General features: G+C 30.3%; 1 protein-coding gene across 1 annotated transcript in view; it reads right to left on the bottom strand.

Moving 5' to 3' along the window:
• The window catches only part of LOC106460646 (CWF19-like protein 1), a 23,605-nt gene extending 2,439 nt beyond the window's left edge, over positions 1-21,166 (bottom strand). Inside the window, exons 1-12 of the mRNA XM_013920374.2 lie at positions 20,971-21,166; positions 17,132-17,216; positions 16,112-16,187; positions 13,723-13,824; positions 11,354-11,571; positions 9,689-9,807; positions 7,801-7,885; positions 4,725-4,850; positions 4,401-4,506; positions 3,389-3,468; positions 957-1,166; positions 457-570 (exon numbers count right to left, since the gene is read on the bottom strand). Of these exons, the coding sequence (XP_013775828.1) occupies positions 457-570; positions 957-1,166; positions 3,389-3,468; positions 4,401-4,506; positions 4,725-4,850; positions 7,801-7,885; positions 9,689-9,807; positions 11,354-11,571; positions 13,723-13,824; positions 16,112-16,187; positions 17,132-17,216; positions 20,971-21,002 (1,353 nt within the window). The 5' untranslated portion in view covers positions 21,003-21,166. The remainder of the gene's footprint in view (positions 1-456; positions 571-956; positions 1,167-3,388; positions 3,469-4,400; positions 4,507-4,724; positions 4,851-7,800; positions 7,886-9,688; positions 9,808-11,353; positions 11,572-13,722; positions 13,825-16,111; positions 16,188-17,131; positions 17,217-20,970) is intronic.
• Between the last annotated feature and the right edge of the window lie 851 nt (positions 21,167-22,017).

Below are 22,017 nucleotides of genomic sequence, written 5' to 3'. Positions count from 1 at the left end.
TTGTTCATAATTCACATGGAAATGGCTACAGAACAGACATTCTCAAGGATCATACAATTTACATGTTCTTGTTATAAACATTTCCATGTGAATTATGAACAAAGTAAAATGTACGATCCTTGTGAAATCTATTCTGTAGACTGAAAGAAGAATACTGTTTATACTTTCAAGACACATAAATGGCTTTTAAATTGCATAATCTTGCATTTCAAAAGAAATGTAATAAAATGTAAAATATTCACAACATTTAAATTCATACCATTGTGGCATAAATTAATTTAGTATTTTATTTTATGTAACACTCAATTTAATAGTTTTACAGTTAAATTCTTACTAAAATTCATTGTATATTCTCATACAAAAGTTATAAGAAATATGGCACTTAATATAAAACTATTAATATCTATATCATCTTTGTTGAAATGTACATATACTAACACCTCAGCACAAGTTTACCTGTTGCAGGTTAGTGTATTTTGGTATTTCTTGAAGGTCAATTGATTTGTATGTAGCATATTCTAGAAAAACTTCCTTTACTTGTGATGATAATTTAGAAGGCATTGGAACCACCTAAAAATCAATATTCAAAATCAGAAAATAATTCAGATTTATAAAAAAAATTAATAAATCTTAACTTCAATAAAATAACAAAACTGCCCGATTTTCTTAAACAAAATGAGTAATCACCTCGAGAAATTCAATTTCCATCAAGAGGTGGTATTGTTCTATCATTCTTTGAGCTGTTACAAATAATTCATTATAATAATGTTTTTTATATCACCTACGTATTTTTACATCACATTTTTTCTTTATTAAAATCTTAGTTATTTAAAACTACACTGCTTGTAAATTTATTACATACAAGCAATTGACATCACAATATTTCAGTAATGTGGTTTTAGTTTTTATGTTCTAACTGTATCATTCAACATTTTCATTCACAATATTAACGTAACCTGAATCTGTAGGTGTGAAGATTTAAAATTTCTTTCAAAGAAAACCACAGATTTATTTCTGGACTTGTAGTACTTCTTCAGAGCTTCTTTGAACTTCTGTATCTCTTCAAGTGCTTCTTCTTCCAACATAACACTGGACTGATGATGACCAATGGGCAGTATAAGAACATGATCAGATGTTAGCCCACCCTTGGCTAAAGCAAGATAGTTCTATGTGCCAAAAAAGGAAAAGAAAACGAGACAATGAGAAAACCAACCCCTTTTGAATTTTCTATAATATAAAGATTATATTTTAACAGATCATATATTAAAATATTCAATATATTTCTTGAATTTACCTAAAAAACACAGTGCTTCTTATGCAGAATGTGTTCTTAGCTAACTAATTTTATAATATGTATGGTATTTTGAGTCAAAACACTATACATACACACTCCACCACTATTTGAAGCCTAAAGCCTAGTTTTATTCTTTCAATTTGCCCTTTCTAGGGTTACTGATAAGGGGTAGAATCCCCCAAAACAAGTAATAAATTAAATGATAGATTGGGTTATATATTTATTTTTTACCAATTTCATAATATTAACCCTCTTTATAAAGGCTCGGTCATTTTGACCAACTTTGTAAGCATGAAACTAACCATACCATAACTCTGAATATACTAAACAAAACTTCACAACATTTGGCAATCTTCTAACAAACAATCAAATCTTTTAATGAAATATTTCTACTAAAGATATGTCCATGAATTCACAAAGTTTTTTACAGAATTGGTATAAGTGAAAGGTAATTTTCATGCCAAGAATAAAAACACTACTTTGCATTTTAATTTTCGTATTTCATTTGCAAAGCCTCTAAAATCTCCTAAATGAATATCATAAGTGTTTTTAGTAAAACTTTATATTTTATTTGTAATTTTCTCTGTCCTAACACTAAATGTAGCAATATCAGCAATGTAGGGTAAAATGAAAACTTGAAAAATATTAAATAAATCCAGGTTACCCCCTTATATCTTTCTAGAATGAGTGCATTTTATAATAGAGAATTACAATTATTTATTCTTTTTTTCAAATCTGGTTTCATTTAATTTTATTGTTGTATAAATGTAAATAGACCATCTCAAAGTATATTAAAAGCTGTTTATCACAGTAGGACAGCATTGTGTAAGCAATCAACATAAACTTCATTTTACACAATCATGCCTCACACACTTCCTCAAGATGTGTATCCTATCACAAGTAATGTTTTTACATTTTAGTTACTTTTACAACAAATAAAAAGTATACATAGAAAAACAAGAAATTTAATTCTTAAAGTTCAAGTTTTTTTGCTGTTGGAATACAAAACATCACATGCCTACTTCTTTGCAACAATATTGGTGTCAAAAAATATTATAATTTTAAATATGAAATTTTGAACACAAAATATTATCACAAACAAAAGACAGAATGTCCTAAAACTATTATAATTTAACTGACTTTTTAACTAAGATAAAACTTCCATTAGCTGGTTCAGACAAACAATGAAACTTGGAACAGTTATTTCCAATCCTGGCATATGAACGAACTAGCCTCATAAAAAATTTACTTTAAAAAAATATTCTCCTTCTATTGGTTATAAATAATCCAATAGCAAATATCAGAGAAGATTATTAAAATTTTTTGAAAAACGAAAAGTACAAGTGGCTAAGCAATATCTATACTATGATATAGGAGTAAAAAAAAAATCTACACAAGACAATTTGAAGTGAAAAAGTGTTAATGATAGAGAAAAATGAAGACTACGAATTTAATTATTTCCTTTTGAAACTCAAAACATACCTAATATTAAAATACGAATTCTAAACTATGTTATGAAGAAAAGTACATTGATAATAAATTTGTTCAATTAAATTTTGAATATGACTCTGTAAAAAATGACATAACGTGCACTTTAACCCTTTTGATTCCAGTTAAAAACTTTTCTGAAATTCTTTGGTGAAGTTAGTTAAGCTCTAAACAAATGTTTTCATAATAAATATAACAATTCATCCTCAGAATAATAATTGAAGTATTGTTTATGGGGATAACAAAAAGCTACATCATAAGATTACGTTTATATATATATACATAAATGGTTTTGTGAGACAAGCCAAATGAAAATGAAAATTCGTACAGAGTGGTATGTACTGAGCAATAATGAAAAAAACATTCTTTCTTTGCTAATATTCATATCTGGAGTGCCTCAATGAAAAACATTTGTAAACATTTCATAAAAAAATATCTCAAACCAATTACTATTAAAACATCAAATTCAAAAATCACATATACACATAATACTCTTTATATTCCACGAATGAAAATGTATTTTATAATTAGTTTTTAAATGTAACATAAACAAGTTAAAACTTAAGGCTCCTGGCAAGATGGTGGTTGGTTAACAGGTTTACTCACATGGTCGCCCACACTGACAACCAAATGTTTTTCCACTTCAGAGCTCGACAGACAAAACCAACATGGACCCTGTGGCTGAACTATAAAAACAAGGAAATAAAGCATATCATAACCTAGTATTTCCAATCTTCAGTATTGATAAATCTGTTACGATTAAAAAATAAATAAACCACTACATTAGTGGATGTTTACTTTTTAGTAATGCCACTAAAGAGAGTGAGTGTATACTTAATAATGACTTGTGTTTAACGTTTTACATTTTTACCATACGTAATGAGTACTAATACTCCACATTTTGCAATTCTGCTTCAAAACCATGAGTGTACTTTTAATCTTCACTCAAATTCCACGTTTCAAATAATGCAATACAATATGCTGATTCATACTCATTGTTATGAAACTCCATTGCATTTACATAAGTTTTCTAATCTCATCATACAACACCAGGTGGAGTTCATCATTTCTCAACTCCAAAAAATAATCATATAAACATAAGTTTATGTTATCTGGAAAAAACAAAGACTAAAGTATTTTCTTGAAATGAATGCAAATAATTAATAAGAGAATATCATTGTTGTTCATAAAACACCTTTCATACAAGAGCTGTTCGGAGGGCAATGTTTTTTAAGAAAATATTGTGTTATTGTAAAGATACATTTTTAAGAACTATTTTTCAAGTACTGGTTTTCACTTAAATTAGGTCATGAAAACAAAACATATAATGAAAACTTTGTATCTCAAGTAAACAAAAAAACAGTGTTAATTAAGTGCTTATAAAAATTAATTTAAATTACTGTCATTAACTTGCTCATGGAAGACCAGCTTTGGTATTCAAACTGTTTTTAAATAAATAAAACATAATGGCAAAACATTTCTTAAGATACAATTTACACACATTTTCAGCTGGTACCAGGAAATAATGAATGATATTAAATAATTTCACTACTCATTACAAAACCTTACATTCTCCAATCATCTCATCAACATATCATTAAGGTAAATGCCTTCATACATGTCTGTCTTGGCTTCTTTGTTTTTTGATCTTCATTTCTTTCCCCTCGATGCCTTTTTTGACCAGCAGTTTCAGTCTCCAAGTCATAGAAGAACTGTTGTGTAGGCTAAGCACAGAAGATGAATTGTACCGAGAAGTATTTCTTAACATCATGAAACTAATATATGTAATAATTATTCTTTTCACAAACTCCCTAGATCAGATTCTTACTATTTTTTTTTTATATATCAAATTATGAGCTAACTTGCTATTCATTAATATTCCAATTCTGCTACCTTTGCAGAAATGATGATTACTTTATTATGAAGCAATAACTTAACATACCTTCTCTACAGTTTGCAGATCTTTCTTGTTGAACTTAAAAGGACACTCAGTCACATCTGATGGCTGCTTAACGAGGTCACTTTTATCCATAGCAGACATTGGTGTGATGGAGAATGCATATAACCACTGCAAAGAAGATCAAACTAGTTTTGTTTATTTAAACCCACACCTAACAGCTCATCTGTCATTAACCCAAATCAAAATGTTCATCGTGGCTGTTAAAAATAACACTACAAAGGAGAAATTTCTTATAAATATCTTCTAAAAACTTAATCCACTCATCTTATTCATATAAGTCACTGAGTTTACTAGCATGTATCTAAAGAATATTTCATACATGACAGAAGGTCCTGATGATGTAGTTTTCAATTCCTACATATTCCAGTTTTCATAATTTACTGAGGGAACCCAAATTCTAAAATACCTTTATGATAAGCAAACAGTCTTGATTAACTACCTGATTAAAACTTTCATCTCACCACAAATGGTAAGTGTATACTAAGTCTTTCGATCTCAATTGTTAAATAGAAACAGAGAAAGTATGTGTGTGGAGTTGGAAGCTTAACTAAACAAGTTAAAACGTCAATTATCAATTTATACTTGTGTGTGTGTGTGTCTGTGGAGATGGAAGCTTAATTAAACAAGTCAAAATATCAATTATCAATTTATACTTGTGTGTGTGTGTGTGTCTGTGGAGATGGAAGCTTAACTAAACAAGTAAAATACAATTATCAATTTATACTTGTGTGTGTGTCTGTGGAGATGGAAGCTTAACTAAACAAGTAAAAATATCAATTATCAATTTATACTTGTGTGTGTGTCTGTGGAGATGGAAGCTTAACTCTAAACAAGTAAAAATATCAATTATCAATTTATACTTGTGTGTGTGTCTGTGGAGATAGAAGCTTAACTAAACAAGTCAAAATGACAATTATCAATTTATACGTGTGTGTGTGTGTGTCTGTGGAGATTGAAGCTTAACTAAACAAGTCAAAATGACATTTATCAATTTATATTTGTGTGTGTGTATGGAGGCTTAACTAAACATGAAATACCAATCATGAATTTATATTTGTGTGTGTGTGACTAAAATTAATCATACAATTACCGAAACAAGCAATCTTTATGCTTTTTTCTTAATTCCTTCACTGTGATAATTTCTGATAATTTCATTATAATGTCAATGTTCAGACCCAATGTTATTATTTCACAACAGAATCCTTGGTTTTGTGACACGAGGTTCATTCATCTTTTAGTAGCACTCAGAAATCACTTTCTGTTCTCTAATTTATCTCTGCAAACTTTACAGGCTTCCAGTACTGAAATTTGAGATAAATCTTGGGGCTTCTATGACATTCAATTCTTTAAATTTTCGTGGGATGATGGTAATGGAAACCTCTTGTACAAGTGAAAGTTGTTTTATTGGTTTTCAAACTTGCATGGCTAAACACCTGGTTCAGGATATAGGGAAAGGAGGTTGGTATATTCTGTAGGTTCTACAGCTCATCACACACATAAAAATATCCTGTCGTATGCCCCACAAATTCCTATAATCAGAAATTCTTAGAAAACAAGACTGATGGCATAAAAAAAACAGTGTTTAGTTGAAACAGGAGATACAGAAAGTTGTCAGTGTCTGATCCACAATACAAACAATGATGGGGTATTTTATGTATGAACATTTTTAGTTTTGTATCAACTTCACTTGAAGCATTTTAGGGCATTTTTATACTATTTTCATATGCTTCAAGAAATGAGAAATATAATTTCATAAAACTCCATGCATGATATAAAATATATGCAATGTGAAGAAATGTTGGGCACATCTAAGCAATGCAAACGAGAAGTTACACAACAATGCCTGACCATGAAAGGAAATGTATATGCCAATTATAAACTAAGATGCATTCCAGGTGGTATTGAGAATCAACTGTTTACATTATCTATAGAGTGATGCCACAGTAGCAGAGAGAAAGCTATGAGAAATTTATATTAACTTCAGTAGAGACTTGACACAACTTCTATAAAAGGAATTAGCAAGGAAGTCAGAGACTGTGGGCAAAACTTTGATCTGAAGAGGACGAGGAGAAATACATGTAAACAGGCGGCCAATTTACCGTCTTCGATCCTAACCAACTGTTGAACTAGTTTTGGTTTTATTTCAGAGAATAACGAGTCAACAAAATTCATCCAATTAAGTGACCGATGTACTTGCAAGTTGGATGTGTACACTATTTAGAAAATCGTAAGAATGCTAAAGACATTGGTATAAAAACCCATGTCTTTGGGCTAAAAGTCAGTCTCCTGGCTCGTGTGAAGGATAACTGATGCTGCATGATTCAACTATATCCAAGCCCATAACAGCATTGAAAAATGTCTAACAATTCCCGCTCAAGCTCCGTATAAGTAACTATTGCTATCTCTCTCAGAGTCGAATAATGTAGTTAAAAATTGAATGTACAGTGTTTGATATTAAAGAATTAATGAAAGTTATGTCTGAACAGTTTTCAGTCAATGTGTTAATTGATAACTTACTGATAGCATTAAGTAATTTTATGGATATTAAAGAAAGTTTAACTGAAGTACAGTTACCTGCTCAAATTGTAGAATTTAATAGTTTTAACGTGAAACATTTCAAGATACCTTCAGGAATTATGATGTAGCTGAGTATCTTAATATATTGCATTAAAGTGTTGTTTGTGTTTTGAATCTCAGTCTCTGAGTCAATTCTTTATTCTAACTGTAAACTTGCTCGAGTTAGTGACTTGTGTACTCGCAACTGTAAACCAGGATTTTAAATAAATCTACTGTAAACTGGATTTTAAATAAATCTATTGTAAACCTGGATTTTAAATAAATCTATTGTAAAACTGGATTTTAAATAAATCTATTGTAAACTGGATTTTAAATAAATCTAAGGTAAACTGGATTTAAGATGAACTTCAAATGAGTAGCCCACATGGCAGTCCACATTTTTATGCACTTACACTTTCAAATACTGTCAGGAATAGTAAGATTCAAATCTAAGATACTGTATTATGTCTGTTGGTTTCAATATAAGAGAAATAAGACAAACCTTGTCCTTTTGTACATTGGCAACATTGGCTAAAGAAATAAAACGTGTAGGGTGATGTGCAAGTTCTGCCAGCACTTTATGATTTCTGTTAATGACAGAAAAAAACAACCTGATTAACACACTCACAGGAAAAGGTAAGCTAAACCAACCATTATTTTGTTTAAACATATTTAACAAGAGCTACATAACTATAACATAGGAAAAATTAAAGGCTAAAATTTTATGACAGGAATAAAAATCACATACTATTTTTTAACAACTCACTTTAAGATTCAAGAAAAGCACATTGATAAATCCATTTCAATTACTACTACACCTCGTAATCAGTCAAGAGGAAATGCCAAGAACATAATTTAAAGCTATATGCTAGAAACAGAGTAGAGTTTTAGTTGTTTCCTTAGTGCAAAACTACATAATATGATATCTGCACCCTGTCTCTGCAGAGAGTGAAATCCCGAATTTTAGCATTTTAAGTCCATAAACTTACCACTGACCTACCGAATAACAATAAAGTAAAGATTAAACAGTATTGTGGAACTTTTAATCAACCATAATTAAAATCAAGAAATGTCTATCCTTGGCATTACTTTCAAAATCAAATTTAATAATATTGGTTTCTTATTTTACTCATCTTGGGGTTTAATTTAAACAATAATTATTAATGAAAATTTATATAACCATCCATGCATTCATATTTATGTAGCAGCTAAACATTTTAACTGAGAAGTTTTAGTCAGTGTCTAATGGTAAGTTATGCTTACTTGTTTTTCTGAATGTGTAGTGCATACTAGAAAGATTTTAATATTCTGACAATAAAGTCTGTAAAAACCTTCAGTCTCCAAATAATAATAATAAACTTATTTCTGCCAATATTTTGCAATTGCAGCTTCATAAGGGCTTGTAGTACAAGAAATTGTATTATTAGCACTAATAAAGCCAGAGTGTCAAAATGTTGGTTGAAATATTTCCTAAAATTTTATTCAAATAACAATTTATACCTCCTTATTCATTCATGATGTTAGAAAAACACATAGGTTCAAGAAGTCTTGATAGAAATGAATAAAAATCCTATAACCCGAGAGCTTTCGAAAGGTGGACCTTTCTTCTTCAGGGGCAAACCAGAGAATAAAGGTACACCTTTCGAAAGTGCTCAGGTTATAGGGTTTTTATTCAATCCTCCTTATTCGATCATTAATATATCAAAAGAATTTGAAAAAAATTTCTTCAGCACTTTTTTTCACATCAATTATAATTAGGGCTTCTATTTTCCTTTGTGTTTATTTTTAGCTTTTTTAGAGTTTTATGTATATAGCCTTAAATCAATTTTTCCAGATTATTCACTTTTTATGTACTGATTATTTTTTGTTGTTTTTTCTCAAAATTCTTCTTTGCACATGGTCTACTTTTATTTTTATTACATGAATTATTATATGCATAAAAATTACATCCACATTCAATTAACTTTTGCTACCCCCTTGAAAGATGCAGTGCGTTTAAAAGCATTCAGAACAAATCAATGCCAGTTACAAATCAGGAAGGAGGAACATTACATAACTAACTGCACTAGGGAAAGGGTGAAGTTAATGTGAATTGATAATAACTTCCAGTGTTTTTTTTTTGGTTGTTTAATGGTTATACACCAACTTCTTTCTTCTCTCACCCTTTTTTTGTTTTTATTATCAGGGTGTTTAATCTGTGTTTATCAGTAAAAACCAAAAATCAGAAACCCTAGATATAATTTTACTGTACAATAAAATGCAGTAAAAGCAGTTAATGTGACACGATTTATTTTAAAATTTTATTCTTAATATGATATTCAAGCTTTATATCATTCCCAATAAATAAAAATGGTCCAAAACACAAGTTTCTCTCCTGACACACAAGTTACCTGTAAGGCAATCTTTCATAATAAATTCCATGTAAACCAGCAAAATGGTAACGTGGCTTGACATAAAAGGCAAGCTGGGCGACAAGTTCAGATCCCACATCTTTTAAATCAAGGCCTTTCTAAAAGAAATTTAGAATTAAAGCAAAATTGTTTTCTTTGAAAATAGAAAACTTAATAATAAAAAAAATTTAATAATTATGGAATGCTAGTTACAAAATTTATTTCCTAAAACCATTTTCAAGTTTTAGTTACAGAATTTTCTGAAATGCTTACCTGTCATAATTCTAGTAAAACTTAATTAATATCTTGTAGTTACTCTGTTTCTAACATTATTAGTATTCCAAAATTTCACAGTCCATTCCATCCTGAGTTAACTTTCAATGATTAAGTACTCATGCTGCACAAGTTTCTCACTGCAAAGTTCCACATCAATGTTTACTAATTCTTACACATTCTAGAATAGCAACTATGTATTAAGAAAGACCAAAGAAATAAATAACTAGCAGAAATAAATTACCAATATATTAATGTAAAATCGGTTTCTTTCTAATTAGTGATTTACTTTATATTTTCCCTATGTTATTCAAATGAGTTTTTTTTGGTTTTGTTTTTACCATGCATGTTTGCTTAATATATTACATGTATCTATTATAACACACTAGGTGATTCCCCTGGAAGCTAACAACTTAAAATACACATTTCAAGCTAAAAATTACTTTGAAATTATTTTTGAGAATTAACCAGTAGTAATTTGATTTGACAAACTAATTATGAAGTCAAGCAAAAACCATATTGTATAAAAATTAGTGAAAAAACACCATGAAACTACAATATTTACTTCTTGAGTAGGAAAGTTAAAATATGACAAAATATATCTTAGAACTTTCCAAGTACCTTAAAATTTGAGTTAAAATTTTCGAAGTAAAAAAGAATTAATCATGTTAATTCATACATAATCTCTTTACACAGCTACATGGACATTATGATTTTGATCTGTTACATAGTGGGGTGAATTTCTTAGAAGTGACAGAATTCCCCACGCACACCCAAGTCGGCTAATCATCACTAATTTATAAACCCCTAAGTATATGTCCAAATCTCTATGTTAGTTCAAGTCATTGCAAAGAAGGGAAAAAAAGTTAAGAAACACTTAATTCATTATTATTTTCCAAATAGAGTCATTACCAAAGGAAAAAATATATATATATAGACTTAATATACTGGAAGCAATTATTTTATGGCTGGGATCCACATGGACTCCATGGAAAGACTTTAGGTTTGATAATTTTATTACAGACATCAGAAAAAGTATAGTAGATATACTACTGGAACAACAACAACAAAAACCTGATATAAAAGTTTTAAGATATTCTATATGTTGATACATCTCCTTTCATTACAAAAATAAGTGATGAACTTTACACTTTAACCTGGATAATTTACCTGTTTGTGATTTACTGTATGCTAGACCTTTTTCTTCAATATATCAATCTTTAAATAAAAACTAGTATGTTCGTGGTTACCATTTCCACATAATTGTAAAGTTCTTGCTCAGGTAAAACCAAAAATCAGAAACCCTTGGCAAATGAATTAACAACAACTTAAAAAACAATTCACGACATGTTACCTTTGGAAATTAGCTCTTGAAAAAAAAATGGCACTTACTGGGGATCCTACATAATGTGTAATTCCTTTAGGCCATTCTGAGGTCAGCAAGATGTCAACACCTTTCTCATTGCCCTTACTAACTGGAATGTGAACAGATTCAACATCTTGTTCATTAAACTCACAAGCCTTTTGTAACTCTCGTTTCCCTGAGCTCTCTATACCACTTAGGTAAGCTACTTTTAGTCCCGAGCTTCCTGTTAAGATGCCTTTCTTTCCTGATGAGTATCAAGGAAAGAACTTTAAGAAAAAGAAAACATTTGCCAGCTTTAACTAGCACATTTCATTTAAAATTAAAATACTTTGGTCTTCTGGTAACCAGTTTCAATAAAGATACTAGAAGTAATATAAAACTTATAGCAAAAACCAACTGCAGTTTAACAAACAAGCGGAACTATCCTCATCAATAAAACATAACTTTAATCCAGAATGGCAAAATTACTACATGTAAACACACAAAAAAATAATAGAGAGAGAAAGAACTACATGTATATACACTATTGTGAAACAGACCAAAATCCAACAATTAAAATGTCCCGTGTTTCTTTTATCATAATCTTTAGTTAACATATACATTTAGTACGAGTATTATGCCTACTAAACATTACTCTGTTTTGCTTGTGTTCCACTGATAATCCTTTTTCAGGATATTTCAGAAAACAACCTGATGCAGTAAAAAAAACCTTATACCTATTTTTTCACAACAGTGTCATGTAGACTGATGAACAAGGTCTTTTTTGTGGTTGACTCTAACCTTTATTTAGTATTAGTTTTATATCTGTTTAACACTCTTATGCCAAGAGTTCTCAACCAGTAGATCATGCCTACAAGGGGTATTAAATTTTCTGAAGGTGAGGGAGGGAGCCATGACAGCACTACTAGCCAGACTTCAAATGTCCCAACAGCTTGTATCATCAGCACACTTTGTTTATACATAATATGATGCTGGATTTCAGCTAAAGTACTTCTATGAACAAGTTGTCTGACTTTACTTGTACAAACATAACAAAAAAACATTACTTAGTTATGATCTTACCAAGTGTACGTGTGTTTGAGGAGAGTTGTACAAATTTACATATCAAGTAAGACTTAACATAAGAAAGGTTGAGAACCCATTTTACAGACTGCTAGTTTTTCAAATCTACCTGATACTGCCAGAACTTTGTAAATATTTGTTTCTTTCTAAATATTATTCTTTTTATTATTAGTTTTTATTCTGATAAATTACTGAACAAACAGCTTAAATTTAACTTTTTTTTGTCAGTTCAATAATACTTAGCTGTTAATAGTTCTATAAATGTAAATAAAATCACAACCCGTATCTCCAGAATGTAACTTTATTAGCTCAATATTTCACTATTACAGCTTCATTAGGATATTGATAGCTCCTGATGAAGCTGTAATAGCAAAATATTGAGCTAATAAAGTTACATTCTGGAGATATTGGTCGTGATTTTATTTACGTTGATAGATATGTCTCATAATAGACTCCAGTTTGTGTTAATCAAAGTCAAAAATGCTGATAGTTCTGTTTGTGGATTAAAGTGAAAACAAAACTACACAAAAGCACTGAAAGTGATGACAGAATGGGTTAGGTATCTCATATTGTTAGTTTATGATTTACCTTTTACAGTACTTGTGACAACACTATTGAAACAAGCAGAAAATGACAACGATTAGAGCACCAAGAGTACTGTTCTCCTGTGATTTGCAACTGCTGATCAACAGATCAGTGCCACTATACAGAATTGGTGAACAAAATATTATAACAATGATAATTAAAAGAATTTACGATTCTTTCTGAATAAAATATTAATATTAGTAAAATTCTAACAAGTTTTTACAACCCTACGTATGACTACCTATTTCCACAAGCTTCCTATTAATAGGTCACATACTGCAACACAGGAATACATACTCTTAGTAATCCAAAAGCTTTTTACAAAGATTTTGCTGATCTGTAGAATGAAATAGGTTACAAACCATAATACAATGAAATGAGCTCCATGTTAAATAACTAACATTCAGAATAACTGTAATTTTAAAGAAAACTGGCTTAAGAGCTTTCCAACCAATTCAATTTTTTATGCTTAAAGCCTTATCTGAAACATATCCCAATACGCCATGGCTCGACTAAAGTAGTGACACTGAAAATATGAATTTGGAAATAGACTTTAATTTAAAAATGAACAAAGACATAAATTAGTTAAATTTAAGATACTGCAAATATTTCTATAAATAAAACTTTAGGTTAATGTGGACTTTTTTGCAAGTCATGATCACCAGCTGAAGAAACAAACATAATTTATGGTAACCCTCAAACTTCTAAACAAAATACAATTTTAAATTAATTGAATTCCAAATTATACCTAAGTATGTGATGTTATAACACAATTCACACCCATCTCGTGCTGGAAACAATGTTTCATATTCAGATTTTGCTGGACCCAGAATGTACGTGGTGATCGGAGCTAATAAGAAATAAAAAAAAACATCATTTAAAGTAGAAGTACTGTTCCTTTGTTACAATCTCTTGTTTATTTTCATAAAAACAGAAGGGTTGAGGGCAATCTTTCTGAAGTATTTGAAATTATTAGGAACTGATAAGAAAGATGCATCATTTTTTTGTTCAATTCTGAAATCTGAAAAGGTCAGACACATCTCTTTATGTAGTAGTTTTAATTCTTCAATCGAGTGGAAAATCAGTGAAACAAAATTCCAGCTAGTGTTAGAGGCTATAATTTTACAGGAGTTTCAGAAAAGGGTTGACGAACATATGGAGTATCGGTACTGGACTTAGTAATGAGTTTTTTGAGAGAGGTTGGGAGTCAGGACATCCTTGATTGATCAAAAGGCTTCTTGATGTCCCACATTTATGTAACTTAATTAGAATAAAGAGATTTGTTGCAAATATCCAATAACTTTACCTGCTTCCACTTTGAAATGTTATTAATCATATTAATACATAGTCATCTGGGTTGCATTAGTGAAAACATTTTGTCATAATGAGCTATTACAATCTTCAAAAATTATGTATTTCAGACAGAACGAAAATTACAAATTCCAACTTGTTTTAATAAGCATTAAGAAAGGTTATCCATTGAATTTCAGAACTGTGGTGAGATACCCTTAGTTTGAAGGTTCAGCTATGAACTTTTTAAAACAAATGAGGGTGTTATTACGTGATAATTACAAGTTTCAGTAGGCACCTTTAGTTAAACAATCAGACTGACTGCTGTTTGTTTTCAAAGGTGCAACAAGTCACAGATCATGATTAATTATTGATAACCTTATAAACAATATGCTTGATAATATGATTAAAGTCAAGTTTCTTTTGACTGCAAACTGTATAAGTATGAAGACCGGCCTAATCACGTGATCAATTAACAAGCCACCAGCTACTCACCTTCGAATATGCAAATCAAACTGATAGCATACTCTCATTCCATTGACAGTTGTGTGACTGAAGTCTACACACAAACAAGAAACCATGTGACATCCATGAATTCAGTTATTACTTACATGGGTCAAGCCAATTCGTAGAGCATACTACATAAACATATCAAAATGTAAACGTGTTTGACATAAGCAATTATTCTTAAAGTCAGTAACAACACTAGAATACTAAAATTTATCCATTTTTTTACTTTTTTCTACATTACTGAACCAAAATTTCTGTGCAAGAGTACTCACATGATGTAATTTTTGTTAGTGAACTTGAAAACCTGTACATGAAATACTTGAGGGGTAAAAATAATTAAAAACCCTGATTAGGAAAAATTAAATATGTGAGTTAATATATATATATATATATATATATATCCATGTAAATATGTTGACTGCAGTCTCTTGACGTATTTCAGAATCATCTTACAAACTCTAGTGGAACCAAAGTTGTATATATATACGAAAAATACTTGTGTCCGAAAATGAATTTATATTTATTCTGTTCTAAACTTTTGCAACTCCTCCTTGACATAATTAGCCATTGGACTTTGGATTATTTGTATTTATATTGATATCAAACCAATAATAAATGCTAGGAATTTCTATTAACTCAGAAATAACTTGCGTAGTATACATGGGAACTACCATATCCAATGCCATCTCTGTGCCTCTTCAACATCCACTGGATATCAAAATTTAAAAACAAAAAGAGAGTGAAAGACAAGAAAGAGTGAGAAAGAAAATTTTTTCAAGTTACAAGTTATTAGAACACTAGAATAGTAAAACCTTTTTAATTCTAAACTAAATTTGTGGGATACATTGAAAGAGATGGCTAAAACAAAGAACTAGGTTCTATTCCATCTGTGTTCTGTACGTAAAGTACACTCTATTCTATAATTTTACTTTCACTAACAACATTTAATAGAATATTTAAATATCATTTATTGTTATTTTTTATTATTATGTTTTTTAACATGCAGATTATTCTGCATTTTTCAGTTAGAATATGAATTTACGACTAACCTAAATCTCCAAGGCTGGATGAACCTCATGACGTATTTTTGAGTTTCCAGCCCAAAAATATCACTAACAAAAATGGTACCCAACTGATGAAACAATGCATTCTAATCTTTATAAATAAAAAGAGTATATCTTATAAGTTACATTCATTACCAAGTTGATTTTTGTTTTGATCTAACTATATAGCATCCTCTAATTGGAGGTTAATATTAAAAATGTGCATAAATAAGAAAAACATTCATTCCAGTTTCAATCCATCCAACAACAGACTTAAAACTTAATTTTACCCACCTTTCTTAGTTCCATTTAAGTACTCATCCCACTCTGTATTATCCTCTCCAAAGAAGTTTCCAACACAAAGTAACATCTATACAAACACACAACAAAATGTGTTACATGTAAAGAAAACAACTGTCAATAAGTTTCCTTTGAAGCTAATAAAACAAATTAACTTTTGTAAACTAAAAAACTGTTTCCACATATTATTATATTCTATCTGTTTTGATTTTTTTTTGCACAAGTTATATCCCACAGACTAAGTTTCCAACACAAAGTAACATCTGTAAAAACATACCAAAAATTGTATTAAACATTTAGAAAACAGTTAAACTTTAAGCTAAGAGAAGTAATTATCTTTTGTAAGCTAAACGTTTTTCCACATTATGTTATTTCCTGTCAGTTTTGAATTATTTTTGTACAAATTATAACTTCCACACTAGGCTTCAAACACAAAGTTCTACTAGTGATCAATATGACAATACTTAAGGTGATTAAGTTAAAGTGAAACTGTTATAAATTTACTTTTCTAAATCCCTGGATGTCATAGGGCAGTGGTTCTCAACCTTTTGGAATCCATGGAACCCTTCACAGCATTCATTACAAAAAACATTACTGCAATACTATATCAATAATTCCAGACATAGTACATATGTTTAATTCAGTTATATATCCACACACATACATGCAAAGCATGAAAAATTTCTATCTCGCTCACTATTTTAAAACAATGCAGTGACTTATGTTGTGTCATTATGAAACCACCTATACTAATAGAGAAATATGATGTAGTCAGATTGCAATTGTGTGACTAGTACGTAATTACACATTAGAATATGTGGATGTCTGTCGATGAACCCCCCCCTATTGTTCCACGGAAACCTGGTTGGGAAGCAGATGACATAGGACACTGCTGAAAAAAATATGGAAATTAATTTTCCATTTTATTTTATCAGTTTAAGGTCAGTGACTTGAGCTTTAACAAGAGGTTAAGCTAAACACTAATATGTAATTATGAATTCAAAATTGAAATACCTCAAATGGACCATTTTTCTTATTGACTGCAGAAACCCTTGAAAAAAGCTGTGAAAACTTTCCTTCAACGTCTCCACTTACAAGGCTGTAAAAACAAACAAGAGTTGATGGTTTACATTATCTCATACAAAAGTTAAAATGCTTAGAAACATGTCTAGCTTCAACATCAGCAAAAATGTACAAAATATAACACACACAATATAAAAACTTTTGAGCAAAAGAAGTGTATAACAATACATCAACCATGGTATATCTGCTATATCTAGTGTTGAAGAGGCCTTTTGCCAAATATCAGGACTCTTCATGTCAGCTAGGATACAACAATTACAGGAGTGGTAGAGATGCTATTTAAGTTACCAAATAGCTTGAACAACAAAGTTAACAGCAAAAATAAAAGGTATATTAAGGTAAAACTTAAAAATGCTCACATTTTTAGCCTCATAACAGACAGAAAAAATCTTTATATCACAGAAACATCAAATATCATAGTAAAAAAACTGGAAAACAAGTTGTAATTTGGAAGACAGAAAAAAAAAAGATAAATGATGAAAGACTCGGATTAAATTAATTGGCTAGAAAGAAAAAAACAAAAGCAAGAATGGATACAAAAATTAAAGAGCTACCTTTAGCACCAGTTATATTAAAATTCCAAAGTAAAGATTTTTAATTAAACAGTAGAACAAACATTTTCCTTGTCGTTAGTGGCACAATAGAAAAGTTATTCTCATTTTAGTAATATCTATCCTGATGCAATGGCCCTAGACCATAAAAATTAGTTTATAAACCATTTAGCAATCACATTTATCTATTTATTAATGTCCTTTTATACAAGTAAACACCATGCCTTATGGCTCAGAGATAACTGCTGTCTTCAATAAGTAAACTGAAGCTATATCTTTCTCTCCTACACTAATATGTGAGGTTACAACTTAAGACTCCCCTGGTAGATCTGATACTGACATTAAAATAGATTTGAATCTATAACTTAATGCTGCTATATAAATATCATGAAAAATGCAAAAGTAAAAGAAGTTGTAACTTTATCAATAGACAATATATATTATAATTTACATACACTGAGTCTTTATGCATATGATGATTTTTCACTAGAAATAATAACATGTTTGCTTAACGTTAATACTGAACAAATTCTCATAAAACTACTTCTTCCTAATTTAAAATGTAAGTATCACTTACTGTGTGTTGGACTTAGTATGAAGTAGCAACTACACTGAGTGGTCACAAGTAAATAGACAACTAATTTTTCGTCATTTAACTGATTTATGCTAACTAATTTGTGTTCACGGAGCACTATATAAATGTTGGCAACATACATTTTGCGAAATACGTCGAAATATTGGAGGAAGGACTCTTGCCACTTCAACGAACTCCACGAAGCGAAAGGAAGATCTACTAGATATTAATTAGATTATAAACATATCAATTCATATGAATATGACTGAAAATTTTCATTTTTTCTGAAAAGGTGGTGTCTATTTACTTGTGACCACACTGTGTATATACACCAGGCCTCGACAAAAACTCAAGCCAGGTGTGCCTAACCTAACTTCACTACTGTTTGTACCAGAAAATGGGGGCTACCTATATTTATTTACTTTCACAGCAATGAGTGCATGATAACGATTATGACATCACAACCACTTGATGGTATTGACTGAACTAACTGCCTTTGGTCCCATCTGAGTCTAAATGCACACACTGACTGGTTGAATTGAGAGAAAGAAGAAAAACCAAATGGCATGAAAATAGCAATGTGTTGTGTATCTGCAGCACTTCATTCCTGAAAAAAACATGAAGTGCTGAATCTGCCATTCAAATCACAGGAAAAGTTTGATTTAGGACTCAAAGAACACAGAAATAGCTCCGGACTTCCAAGAGTCCAGAACTGTTCTAGATTCACAAATAAAATGGGAGAAAATAATGGATGCCATAATGAAATTTTTAGTTGCCATGGCGACCTGACACCCGTGATTTGTCATGGCCTAATATACACAAGTTATGCACTTACTGTTCAAAAGGCTATATACACGAAGGATGTCCAATGTCTGTGGTTATATACACACACAGATACATCAACTGCTTGTGTGTTAGTAAATACGTATGTTTCAAAGCACATAACAATGAGAGGTTGGTAGTGTAAAAGGCAAAAGCACTAATTTCATAGTCTCAGGACTGGGCATCCAAAACTAACCCACCACAACTGATTTTCTTATCTTCAGCATTCATTTCTTTCTAACATGTTTCTTTTATGAGATGAAAACTTGTTGAAATTCTTTTTTTAACACGAGTAAAAATAAGAAAACATTAATTGCTGTCAACTTTTGCCTGATTCTGCAAAGAATGGCAGAGATGGTGATGGTCCATTACTCTGAAAGCCCTATAGTCCAAAGATATAAGATTTTTGTTTATAATAGTTAAAATGTTAAACTGATTGTTTGGTTACATCTGTGAACTTTTATGATAAAAACATCCCAGGATACGACCTAAAAGGTTGCAATTTCTCTTGTATGGATGGATAATGTTTATTATAGTTTCTTGGATGTTATTTTATTGTATGCATGTATAGTGTTAGCTGCAGAGCCTACATATTTACACATCAGGATTATATTCAGGAATCTAACTCTTCTGAGTGAATGGATATTCAAGATTCTTATTCCATAGTGCTGTGACAATAAACGTTGTATCCCAAACTCATTGAATATGTCGAAAGCTTCCAGTCAGTAAAATCATCTTGATTTAAATATTTCTGTTGTTTGTACTTAAAATGACATCAAATAATCAAGGGCCACTGGTCCCCCGATCCTCTGGCAAGATGTACCCTTTAAACTTTTCCTTTTAAATTTCATTCATATATAATGGACCTATGATTTTATAATTCATTCATTTTTGACTTATATTGCAAAAACCAAAAATCTCAATTGGACTTTCAGACTCTTGGGCCTTTGGAAAACTGGGCAGTCACCACAGAAATAGGCACAGTACATTTTTTACACATTTATTCTTTTTTACATCTAGGTTAGAATAGGTCAGATTATGTTAGTTTGGTTATGATAGGGTAGATAAAGTAATTATATAGCTCACCTAGCTGCAACTAGTAATATGTGATATTTCAAGATAGTCATGCATACAGTCAAAACTGCTAACTGCTTTTATAATATTAACAGTCATGTATTTATGTCAATGGATAAAATTCAGTGTCAGTGAGTTTTTTATGGCGACCATGATTATACACAGTACAATGGACACAGTTGTGTGTGTGTGTGTGTGTGTGTGTGTATAAGCACATAGTTCATTGGAAATTTTCAAACTAGTAACATGCAGAATTCTAAAACTAAAAAGGTCGTGTACATATTCAAAATTACAGATTAGCCAGACGCAGTCATGCAGTTGTTTTCATTTTGTTTTATTTTTTAAATGCAAACACAACGATCGCGTATATAAAATTTTTATCTACAGCTTTAGCCTTAGTAATAGTAACAATACTAAAGAGTAAGGTACTATTATCAGTAGTACTATTAGTAGTAACTACGATGCAACAGGCTTAACTTCGTGTAAATCACAACTATTACTAATACTAAATATAATTACCTTTGTAAATCGTAATGCCTAGATCTAAGGTACACTGTAGGACTAGTTTTACGTCATAAGAGATTATTTTAAAACTTATGAAGTAGCGTAATAGTAATAGTACAACTACTTTTCTAGATAACCTACATTAACTTGATTAACATAACAAATAAACACAAATAAGTTATATTATTATTAAACTCGGACTAAAGTTAGGCTTAAGCTATAAATTCAATAACTTGTATGATTACATTTTCAGAGCTGATGATGATGAAGACGACATAGTTATATTACACTTTCACACACACTGGCTAAATAACGAAACTTCACCATTATTATCATCTGTAATAACGATAAACTTTTACGAAGGTACAAATCCCATTTTACTATTTTTAGGCTTACACCACACTTAGCGACTCATTCACAATAAACACATGACGACGAATGACCGCCAAGGTTTGGATTTTAAAAAACCTGAAACTGTTGAAAAGACTAAGTTTTTCGAACGAAATGTCATAAAATATTACTCGTTGCCTTATTAATCCCATGAAGACAGAATATCAAGTACAAAATGTGAGTATAACAATTAAAACGACAAAATCATATTTAATATGAAATATTTAGTGGGACTTCTCATTCTAAATGCATTAGAGTAATTTTTACTCGCGGAGAAGATGATTTTAAGAACTTATGAAGTCGATAAAAATTAATCGAGACAAAAAAATGGCATCAACTCTAAGTTATTGTGTAATTAATAATACGGTTACTAAAATTAATAGATATAACAAACTTAAAAAAACAGAGTTACAATTTATTTCCTAATTTAACAATACAATTGTTTTGTACTAAGAATTATTGTTGGAACCTTTTTGTAATAGTAAGGAAATTAAAATTTATTAATATTATCTTGAAATTGAATCATGTGTTTAAAATCTGTGGTTGCCTTTCATGTGCATATGTTAATTGGACATTTAACTTTTTTACATACATTCATTTATACATCAATAACTTTAAGTGTCTTTGTGACTATACTATAAGTTTAGTTTATGTGTTTCTTTACTATTCTCCTTAGGCCAGATGATGGGATTTGGCCGTCACTCGATCTTATAACGCACCCATGGTCGAAAAGTTTGGCCGTGATTTGTTTCTTGGTTAGAGCCACAAGAAGCTAACAACGGAACCTCAGCTCCACATTTTAAAATTTAATCAAATAATTAAATGCTTTTATATCAACGAGAGAGTCTTGGTAGTTAAAAAGTAATTATACTGTTACGTCTCCGTTTGTTAATTGATTTTTC

This window comes from Limulus polyphemus, unplaced genomic scaffold (assembly GCF_000517525.1).
Source record: "Limulus polyphemus unplaced genomic scaffold, Limulus_polyphemus-2.1.2 Scaffold809, whole genome shotgun sequence".
NCBI lineage: Eukaryota > Metazoa > Arthropoda > Merostomata > Xiphosura > Limulidae > Limulus > Limulus polyphemus.
This window is presented reverse-complemented; position numbering and strand designations above follow the sequence as displayed.